Source organism: Nanorana parkeri, unplaced genomic scaffold (genome assembly GCF_000935625.1).
Source record: "Nanorana parkeri isolate BGI_ZX_2015 unplaced genomic scaffold, ASM93562v1 scaffold2214, whole genome shotgun sequence".
NCBI lineage: Eukaryota > Metazoa > Chordata > Amphibia > Anura > Dicroglossidae > Nanorana > Nanorana parkeri.
Window position 1 is genome coordinate 21,352 of NW_017308482.1, and position 11,899 is coordinate 33,250.

Below are 11,899 nucleotides of genomic sequence, written 5' to 3' on the forward strand. Positions count from 1 at the left end.
AATGTAGATTTCTGACACTAAATATACTTAAAGTGACATTAAAGTCAAAAACTTTTTTCCCTCCCCCCAATGTTAATGTCAGCACTTACCTTAAATGATGTTTCCTAATCTGATCTTCTTCTTTCCTGTCCTTTTCATCTGTCCCTCCAGCGGTGCGGCGGGTCTCCGATCCAGAGCTGACTCCTCTGTCATTGCCGGCACTTCCTGTCCCACGGTGTCTGCATGCGGGTGCACGCGTCCATATACTTACTTTGTGCCACTCCTCGTCTCCCGGCCGAAAATCCGAACTGCGCATGCGCCCGCCCGAGAATTTTCGGACGGGAGAGCGCGGCGAAGATGGGTAACTTTAAACCGCTTTTAAAGTTTTTTTTTTTTTAACTTTTTGCATATATCTACTGCTTGCTAGCCTCATATATATGCAAAAACACCGGAGGGTTTAGAAACCCTTTAAAGAGGAACTGAACTCTGCCAAGTGTGCCCAAAAAAGGCAGGCAGAGGGCAAAGGTCAAGTCAATAGTATTGTCTATTGTCTCCCTGCAGCTGATCCTTTCTCTGTTACTGACTTACTATGCCTTGTTCTTTACTTTGTCTCTGTATGGAGGTGGCTATCTTGGTAGAGGCAGGGCTTTTCTTCCCTTAAGTCACAGCTGCCCCCTAATGACTGGGCATCTGATGACTGGTGGGGTAAAGATAGAGGTAGGGGAAGCACAGATCCACAGAATGGATCAAGCAGAAGCAGGGAGATCCTTGCACAACAGGTCCCCAGGTACAACTTTCCCTCCAGCAGTTCAATTAGAAAACATGTGTGAATCTCTAAAGAATTGATAGACTTCTCATAATTTTAAATGTAGGTGATAGGTATGAAAACACATCAAAGCATTTGTTCATAGGCTTTAATCTTTCAAAATTTCTACACAATAAAAAGAAAATTTTAAATCTTAAATATCTTTAAAAATGTCTACAAAAACAACAAGTTAAAGATCTTAAAGGGACCCTGAGACATTTAGAAATCATTACAGATCTGTTGTAGCAGGCCACATGGATTACAGTAATTATGCTGTAAGCATCCAATCAACCCAAAGCTGATATAACAATTTGGTTGATATACTTTTCAAGCAGAAGAACTTACTAACTGGTGGGTAGAGGTCCAGTAGTACAAGTTAAGAACAATTTTGTTATAGGGTAATAAATCTTTTTATGAAAACACTTAAAAAATACATATATACTGTATGTCTAGCTTTACAAGCTGAATTAATTTACTGTGCAGTATACATTGTGTAAAAATAATGTGAATCATCATTTGTCTCCAGTGAAAAGCAGTCTGTGATTATCTCTTTACTATAGATCACTGTCTGTTAATTGACATTAAATATTTTTTTCAAGCTGAGAAGAGCTTGTTCTCTGCTGATTTCCTTCCAAGTATCTGGCAGCTCAGCTGGTAATGCTCGATACTTTTTTGCAAATTCTTGATTGAACTGTACAAAGATGTACTTCCAGTAGTCTGAGGACACAATGCTGGGATCAGGCTGAATGGCCCAATCTGGATAGTATGTACGATACTCTTTATATGGATGCCACTTGCCTTCAGTATCTGAATTTTTAAAACACATGTTAGAAACTACAAGAGTAGAACAGATATCAATGACCAGCTTCTTATTTTCATCCAAACGGTACTGTCCCAATCCTTGTGATCTGTGAATAGATGCTGTGTGATTATGATCACCTCCTCCAGCCTCACAGGGGACTTTACAGAATGGGCACTGCTTGCCACATCCAACCACCTTCCTGAACAATTCATCCTGAGGCTTCACTATCACCCTGGAAAGTACAGACTGTACATCCATAGATCTCAATTCTGATCGGATTTGTTGTTGTGTCTCTGTGAAGAAGTGTTCAATTCCTGATGAGAACTGCTCAACGTTCCCCGAGTTATGAAATGTGATGATTTTCATCTCTTTCTCTGATATCACTAATTCTGTTTTTAATAATTCACAGAACTGCTTCAAGAAAATTGACACAGAGTTTCCTTTCAGGCAGCTTTCATTTTTCAGAGCTGTTGTTATTTTCATGACAATAGAAGAAAGAATATCTCCCTGCAAGGTTTCTAAAGCTGAAGCTTCGCTGTATTTGTTTGTGATGTAGGTTAGGATCCATTTCTTTAAAAAGCTCTCATATGATCGGATGTATTCAACATACTTCTGGAATGAATTTTCTTCTAGGAGCTCCTCTAAGACTGTACACTGGAAATAACTTCTGCTGCTGAATGTGACGTGTTCAGAACCAGCTAATATCTCATCCACTATTTTCTGTCCGAGATGTTTGGAAATATAATCCATTATTGCCGGTTTCAAGCAAAGCGCACAAAACTGGATAGCTCGACTTCGACATTCATCTTTTTTATGGAAAATACTGAGAAACGTAGACAAGTATTGAGGTTTTAGCTTTTCTATACACATTTTAGGGTCATTCTCCTGGATAAACTGGTCATGTAACTTCTGGAATGCTTGAGAGGCTTTTCCAAAAATGAAAAGTTTGATGTCCAGCTCAAACTGTGCGGTAACGTTAAGCTTCTTCACATCTTTACTATTTAGTCTTTGATTAATCCTGTGTAGCAGTTCCTTGGAGTGAATTTCATTGTAATCATCTCTGGAAGACATCTTCTCTTTCACATGCTCCTCACTAGTCTGAATTATAGAAGCAGCAAGGTCCCTGATCTTCTGTTTATATTCTTGCTTCACATATATTGGGTTTCTAAAAACTGATTTCAAGGGGAGACCAAAGTACTTGTCATCCTCTGCACAAAACTCAACACCTTCCTCTGCATATTGATCTAAATCATTAACCTTAATTAATGCTGCATTTATATGAGGACCTCTACCGGTCATGTCATTTTTGAGAAGGTGAAGAATAGATTGAGACAAATTATTCCGAGTAAGTTGTTCCAACTGCATATCTGATAAGGTCTTCTTCCACATCAACTCAAATTCTTGTTGAAGTTCTTGTTCACTTACTTCCTTATTATTATCTTTATATCTTTGCAGAAGATTTGTTATTCTATCTTCAATCAATGTCTGGGATTTCCTCTGAATTTCCTGGATTTTTATTTTCCCTTTCTGGATAGACACAGTCTCATGGAACTTGCTAAGGGTGTTTCTTTCCAGTTCTTTCCTCAGGCTCTTAATACTTAATTTGAATTCCTCTCGGTGTCGTTCTATGAGATTGGCATTCTCTGAGGTTTCATAATATTTTTCTAGTGATTCGGTCATCTTGTTTTCTTCCTCCAGAAGAATATTCTGCAGCTCATTTGTGTTGTCTTCATATATATCTCCAGACTGATTTCTGATGCTATTTTCTGTGCTGATGACCCAGTTGTGAATTGTTTTACAGAAATCCCATTCCCACAAGGAGTATTTTACAGACAATCTATTGTAGGCTTTGGCCACCAGACTGTTTCTGAAATTGAAGATGAATTTCTCGTGTTTCACAGATTGCCATAAACTTTCTATCCAAGTAATAAAGTCGGAGATACTGGATGGTTTGTTAATAGATTTCTCACTTTCCATAAATTCAAACAAATACTTTTTCAGATCAAGCACATTTGAGCTGTAGCCAAGATTTACTGGAGCCATTGGTGGGTCTCCCTGCCACAGACTGGGGATGTACCAATTGTCCTTCATAAGATCGTACTTCATCACATCAGTGAAAGCTGAAATCTCATTTTTTTTCTCCATTTTGGCAGCTACCTTTGTCATTTCATTCAACTGTTCTAGAAGTTTATTTCTGTCTCTCATGTTGTTATCATGAGCTGACACATCACTGACATTCTGGTGGACAAATTGACAGTTGGGCTTCTTCCCAATTTCTTTCATCCGAAGAAAAGCATGAACCACAATCTGTAACATATCCTTCATTTCTGTTGTGTTCTCCATGGCCATATTGACTATGGTGATATCACTCAGTCCAATGACTAGTGTGGCCAGTTCATTGTCATGTTCATAGGTGTCCTCCAGAGAAGCCAACTCTGGAGCTTTCAGTCCCTCAGTGTCCATCACCAGGATGAAGTGACAGCCCAGCTTTTCCTGGAAGTTCTTTTTCACATGCAGAAGAGTCATGAAGGCTCCTCGTGTGCATCTTCCACTGGCCACTGGGAACTGCAGGCCAAACATGGTGTTCAGAAGGGTGGACTTCCCTGTACTCTGCACTCCCAGCACAGTGATCACTCTAATTTTACATTTTTGTTCTGTCTTGCTGTCCAGCTCAGTCAAGACATCTGTTATCCATTGCAGGGGAATGTTGGAGGCATCTCCATCAATGAGCTCCAATGGAAATCCATCCAACAGAAGATTTGCTGCTATTCCCGGAAGTTTAGTAAACCTTGTTTGGTGTCTCTCAATTTGTTTTTGTTTTGTCATTGAACTTTCAGCTTCATAGAACTGACCCAGTTCACGTAGAAAGTGTTCTATCCCTAAAGAGCTATCCGAGAGTTTCTGATCTAAGTCCTGAAGTTCTTTTTTATGTGCAATGTTGGTACATTTCTCCTTATATTGACTTTGAAGTTCAGTCAGATTGGATCTAGCAATTGCATCAAGATTAAATTTCATCCATTTCAGAAAAAGTTGTCTTTCTTTCTGAGACAAATCAGTAAGAGCATCGGTAAACATCTTTATACCTTTTGGAGTTTGATGTTTGTATTGCTCTGAATGAAGGTTATTGCATTGACTTGAGAGATCAGATTGATACTTTTGTGCATTTTCCTTTCCTTGATGTTTCATTCTGCAAAGTTCTTTTTTGATTTTAGACAACTGTTTCCAGAGATCTCCTTGTAATTTCATTGTTTGCTTTTTATACTCTGCCACATCACGTATTTCTCGGGTGATTTTATTGGCAAGGTCTCTTGTCTTCTGGCATTCCTCCGTAGTTTCATCCACCACAAACTTACGTACACCAAAGTACTTTGGAACATCGCCAAGTTTTACATTTTTGGTTGTGTTCTTTAAAACATTTTGAAGTTTTGGTTGGATTTTTTTCATGATATTTGCATCATTCTCTGCTTTGTTTTTTACGATGATATGTGTCTTGTCACTTCTTAATACTGGTAATAGACGCAGAAGAATGCTTTGTGTCTCCTTCTCTATATTTTTGCCTGGACTAGGAGTAACAATAAAGTAAAACATGGCGTCACTCTGACTGCATTTTGATAACAGCTGGAATTCTCTCTCATTGATTGTCTCCAGAAATATAAACACAGCTGATGAAATTTCACACAGAAATGTGAACTGGTCCCAGTTGGACTCCAGGTCTCCACGTAGGTTGGTCACTGCAAAGGCTTCTGGAAAAACCTCAGATCTACTGGAGGGAAAATACCAGGACATTTCCACAAGTCCATCAGATATTTTCCTCTCAATGTTTCCTCCTTCCATATCATCATGTATGAATAAGTTTTGATGCTGTTGGGCTGGATTGAGAATCTGATTCAGGGTTTTAGATTTGGACAGCTTGGTTTTCCCCAGTCTTACAAAGGAAATAATTGGCATGGAAATATTCACCACATTTTCCTCTCTGAACCCTTTACTGTCAGCTAGTGACTGAGGTCTCCACTTTTTCACAATGTCCCTCAATGCCCACAGCATGAAGGTGCATTGTGACCCATCACCAGCAGGCAACATTAGAGGGACAGCAAACTGACAAACGGCCATTTTGCTCACAATCTCTTGTTGTAGAATTTTGTCTGAACAATGCAGAAGAACACAGAGGACATCTAGGGGGTGGATGGAACTCGCACTTTGTGGCTCTCCAAATATATTTTCAAATGGATCATTTTCTTCTCCGGTATACAGGTCAGGCTGATCTGTGTCAAGAAGAGTGTTCCTTGCAGTATTGTCCAGAGCCATGATCTTCCTCAGAGTGCACCAGGGTACATCTTCTATTGTCTGAGGCTTATTGCATTTACTATTCTCTGCAGAGATTTCTAGAACATCCGCCACGGTCAGCCTATTAGAAATATACTTCTCCATCTTCAACAGTACAAGGAGATCAGTAAAATCTTCTTTCTCTGTAATCAGAAATAAGCATCAAGAACTATTATTAATAGGCATGTGAAGGCTCAAAACATTTTTTTTGTTTATTTTTGATCAATTCAAATTTTTTTCAGATTTTGGATTTCAGATCCGAATGTCTGAATTCAAAGAAATACATCCGAATTTCAATTAGGATCAAATCAAAATTTTCATGTCTAATTATTAGGCCATCTTTTATGTAAATTAATTTTTTTTAGAATGTTTAAAGCAGGGACTAGGGATAAGGTTTAGATTCAACTGACAATGATTTTGCAGCAAATCCACTTAGAATGCAGGGGTCCCGTTGAATTTTTGTTCAAATTCACTATGGCACCAAGGCTTGACAATACTTATTGTATTATTTATTACAGGGGTGACCCAATATAAAAGCAATACATACCCTGTGAACCAAAATCAGCCATAATAGTCCTAGCTTTTTGACCAGATTTACCAACCAAGTCTATTAGGATGTAACCTGAATGACCATCCCCCTTCTAATAAAGCCGAGACTTGTGAGGGGTGGGAGGGAAGGAAGCTGAATGATAATATAATTCTAATGGCTTCTGAAGAACCTATATGGATGCTACCTTTCGTATTGGGGGCTTCCAGATTCCACTATAAGCCCCCCATATAACTCCTACCTCCTTCTAGGGGTGTTGATGGTGGGGCAGAGGCCTTGGTCCCTCAACATTCGGACAAGGGTCGTTTGCAAGGTTTTGGCTCTGCCTTCTATAGGGTACCCCCACTATTGTTGAAAGGCATATGTCCTGATCTTATTAAAGAAGGGTAGGGGGCTGAATGCCTGGATGTGGGTCTAAGTAGAATTTTAAAGATAACTGCATGCTGTCTATTTTTCACTTTTAAAAAAAATAAATGTGTACTGTCACTTTAATTCTAAGTCTGGGATTAAACATTATGTATTTGTTTCGCTATTAATAAACATTGCAAGAGAGGTCTTGGAAGTTTTTATCAAACTCATCATGAATTAAGAGACCACAGGTGATGCAGCAGTGTAAAATCAGCAAGCAGTGTGAGCTTTTAAATCAGGGATAATAGGCCTAACTGGTGTATACCTAATTTTTATTTTATCTATAGAGATAGGGGAGTGTGGTGAGTGGGAGGATTATAATGTGAGGTGGTTTAGGCGCACACTCTACTTTCACTTAGATTTTTGTTCTTTCAAATAGTGCATTTGCCTGCTGCAAACAAAATACAGCTCTAAGAACAGATTGTCAGGAACAAATTAATTATCTGCTTTGAGCACTCCTAAATTTAAAAAAATGACCATGTCAACATAAAATACAAACTAATTAGCCCCCAAAAGAAGCGGAGACCCCAAAATACCACCCCTGAAACAAAATACCCACTTTTTAAAGGGAGGCCTTGCAGAAAAAAAGTTTAGCTGAAAAAACGCCATATCAACATAGCCCCCTAACAAATAAAAAAACAAAATATCCATTTTTAAAGGGAAACCTCCAGCCCACAAAAAAAGTTTAACAGAAAAAAAAAGTCCTATCAACATGCAATAAAATTAAATATATCCAAAAATAAATAAAACTCTCAACATAGCACACCCTGAAAAAACCCAATTTTTTAAAGAAAAAAAGAACAGTTAAACAGAAAAGGGCCCATTGACCTAAAGTAAATACCGGCAAAGAGAAGAAAACCCCCCAAAATACTACCACTTGAAACAAAAGCCCATTTTTTAAAGGAAAGCCTTGCAGCACTGGCTATGGATAGGACAGCAGCTGGAAGTCACTGCTGACCATAAATCAACCACACAAAAAAAATGAAAGACAAAAACCCCACAATATTAATTAAAAAAAGCAGCAAAGGGGTTACCTGCACAAAAAGCTAGCAATCAAAAATAAAGTTCTGTTTCCTAATTGTTCCTAATCTCTTCCTGTGCAGTTTGTCAGTTCTACCTACTCCTTCTCTGCAACAGATTTCTGATACTATGGCTTCTTTGTGCCCCTCCCCCTTTTATAATGAGGGGCTGGCACATAACAAAATTCCTATTATTGACCCATAAACCCTTAAAGTGACACTAAACTCCGGAGTTAAAACTTAAAAATCCATCCAAGTCCCTGAACTCTGAACAACAATGTATCTTATTTCTGTATCACTCGGCTGTAGATCCTCCAAAAGATTTACTGATGTAGTCCATCCCGGAGTGAGCTTGGAGCGGTGACTACTTTACAACACACACAGGGACCATAAGGAACAGACGTAGCCCCCCCTCCATAAGGAAGGACAGTGTCAGTGCCAATTCAGAGATGATTGGAGGATCTACAGCTGAGCGTCATTTTAATGCTACAAAGATTTGGGCTGGCGGGGTACCTCCGGGTTCATATACACCAACCCGAATCTCATCCCTGATTGAGGAGGAAACATACCTCTTTCCGCCATCTGGAAGGTGTGAAGTTCTCTTCTGTGATCCACAGACTGAAAGATTACAAAACAGAAATGATTTATATATTTAGAACTTCTCAGATGAACAATACTTTTTATCATTGACACAAAATAGTTACCGTATTTTCCATGTTTAAGACTCTACTTTTTCTTTTAAATATTTACCTAAAAATGGAGGGGCGTCTTATACAGGGGGAGCCGAGAGGAGTACCGCGGTTGTGAAACTGCCGATACCTCTGCACTTTTTTTCTAAGCAAAATCAACGTTCACGTTGCAAAATGAACATGCTCTACTCTTTTAGTATGTCAATCCAATGTTCCAAAGATGACACAATCATGTAAATCTTGTTGCCTGTGCAGTTGGCTGTGTTCACAAATATCTGACACAAATTAACCCGTGCTGCAGTCTCTCACTTTGCGACTGGTTACAAAGCTAAATTGTTGCAGTCTGACCACTGGGGAAGGGGAGACTGAGGAAATGCTTCCTCCTACCTGTAGCAGGCTGATCACTGGGGGAGGGGAGACTGAGGGAATGCTTCCTCCTACCTGTAGCAAACTGATCACTGGGGGAGGGGAGACTGATGGAATGCTTCCTCCTACCTGTAGCAAACTGATCACTGGGGGAGGGGAGACTGAGGAAATGCTTCCTCCTACCTGTAGCAGACTGATCACTGGGGGGAAGAGAGACTCAGAAAATGCTTCCTACTGCCTCCAGCAGACTGATCACTGGGGGAGACGAGACTGTGGAAATGCTTCCTCCTGCATTCAGCAAATTGATGACATCATCTCAGCCTTGACAAAGTCACTGACCTGAGCTCAAAGACATCTTTTTCACGATAAAAGGTGGAACTTTTCTGAGAAATTATTCTATTGCTGTATATTGTGACATGTTTGGGATTTCTTCATGCAGACTTGTAAAGTTACTTAGAGGACCATTTAAAAAAATGACAGTTCCCCTGTAACCTACCAGTATAAATGTTGGAGCGGACACAAAAAATTGCCAAATTTATCCCCTGGAAAAACACAGGAAGGGTCCACAGGCTCAAGCAGCAACACGGCCGGTCGATATGTACACAAGGTCCATTCCCTGCCGCACGCTGGAAATAGATAATAAACATGACTGTGTGAAACACTTATAGACACACAGGCCGGCACTCGAGGGGTTAAAGTGATATTCCTAAATGTAACTTAACTATTATTTTTTTTTTTTTACTTTTTTTTTCCAATGAATTGCTATCACATAACGGGGGTTACAAGCCCTCTATGGGATAGCATTCTAGTGGTGACAGGTTATCCTAGACCCCCTAATGTCCCCTTTGCACTTCAAATGACAGCTGAGCAATGACAGGGACAGAAGTGAAGGAGTTAAATGAAGGCCAGTTGAGAGTTATGACTGTGCTTATAATCAGGTTTAGCAGGAATTCTGTCATCGGTGTTTTATAATCTTGTATACACAAAGATAACATCCCAGATAACTTGCCGCAAGCTTGTGTCCGGGTTAGATTGTAATTCTTGATAACTTGCTGCGCACATTCCTGGCAGGTTGTAGACTTGCAGAACACTCGCAGCACAAGTTCTAGGCAACGCTTTTTGAATGTGTAGCAAATTTGCTCGGCAAGTCTACAGCAAGAGTCCTGCAGGTCTTAGCAAGAGCTCTGCAAGCTCGCTGGTCTGGAGACTTCCAATGCAGACTCGCTGTAATTGTGCAACAACATTGTGAAGCTCGGCAAGTCTGCAATAGTTTAGCGAGTCATTTTATAACTTGCAGCACAATTGCTTGCTTAAAACCTTATGACATGTAACTGAAGCCAAAGCTTTTTTTTTTTTTGAGTGAAGAGTATTTAGAACACTTGTCTCGCTGTCTGTGTCCTGGTGACCATTATCACTCAATGTGAAAGAAAATCCAGAATGATGGGTGGTCAACAGAACAGTAATAGATGGGATATCTTCCAATTGTGACACTAGTTCTGGTGACCCTGCTGACCACCAGGGATTTCCCTCACTTTGGAGAGATCCCCTCTCCTATCCTGTTGTGGCTTTCAGACCAGAAATTAAGGGAAATCTCCCCAAGGGGACACGGAGGGAGAAACAAACCCAATAAGGGTTATAACCCTCCCGTACTCTATCCAAAACTAAAATAAGCTTTGGCTTTAGTTGTACTTTAATATTGGTGCTGTTTTCTCCACTGTCTCACATGAAGATAGACATTACCACCTTTTCATTTTACTCTGTCTCTCCAAACAAAAAGCATAGCCAGGAGTGATAACAGCCCAATCATGTGAAGAATGAAGACAAGATTCGGAAATTCTAATGTTCTTCACGTAGCAAAGCTTTCAACGAACCTTTTGCGCTTGGCAGACTTCTATCATTGGTAATTATCAATGTTTTTTAATATAGAAATCTCCTTATCACATGCCATAATCCTCCCCCATCTTTCCGTATTCCACCCTCCATTAGTGTCTAAGACCTGGTTGTCTTCCTCATTATATTGTTACTCCCCCTCCCCCTCCCAAACACTTGTTTAAATATTCCACCAACATTCCCAAAAACGTCTTCACTAGCACAGCAGATCCCCTTCCATTTAGGTGCAAACCGTACTTAGCATTTAGGTTGTAACCAAGGAAAATGCAACTCAGCGTTTTGGAAACTCCAATGCTCCCTTCTTACATCAGGTTTTTAGCCATGCTTTTGGCTTTCTAATCTCCCGTTGTGTTTTCTGTGTTGGGCATGGCAGAGGCAATAATCCAGAGACTATAGCCTTGGAGGTCCTTCCCTTCAATTTGTAGCCTAGTTCTCCAAACTGATTCTTAAGGATCCTCCATCTTCCATGTATTCTGTGATTGGTCCCAACATGGAGCAAGACAGCTGGGTCATGCCCAGCCCCTCCCAGTAATTTGTATACCCAGTCCATTACATGCCAAGCCCTGGCACCAGGGAAATGGTAAACCATATGGCTGAGGCGATCTGTACAACACATTATTCCTATTTATTGTTGGGGTAGCAGTGACATCTAGAGCTACCACATATGAGTTTGCCACCTGCGCATATTCACAAAACTTAGGAAATTTGTTTTGGTGCGTAAACACAGGACTAACCTTCCTTTTCTGTGAGCCCCTACCACTCCCTCTATCTTCAGCTTCCTACCTGATCATCCGCACTTACCCCTCCACATCAACCACATTAACTGCCTGCTCAATGAGAAGAAGACTCCTCTCGAGGTTGTCCAGTCTCCTCAGTGTTGCTATTCACTCTTCTAGATCACTTATGTGAGCTTCCAGGAGGGCAACCTGCTCACATCTGTCACAGTGATATTCATCTTGCAGCCTCTGCTCCAATTGTGTATCCATGTGACATGCTGTGCACCCTTCCAAGCATGCAAACATTTATTATCCCAGTTACAATGTACGGTGTATATATATATATATATATATA

The 11,899-nt window shown here is 40.1% G+C and overlaps 1 protein-coding gene across 1 annotated transcript; it reads right to left on the minus strand.

The window, feature by feature from the left end:
• Positions 1-1,355: 1,355 nt before the first annotated feature.
• On the minus strand, positions 1,356-6,014 carry LOC108801090 (up-regulator of cell proliferation-like). The gene has a single exon (XM_018573037.1). It carries the CDS (start codon positions 6,012-6,014, stop codon positions 1,356-1,358), a length of 4,659 nt encoding a protein of 1,552 aa, XP_018428539.1.
• Between the last annotated feature and the right edge of the window lie 5,885 nt (positions 6,015-11,899).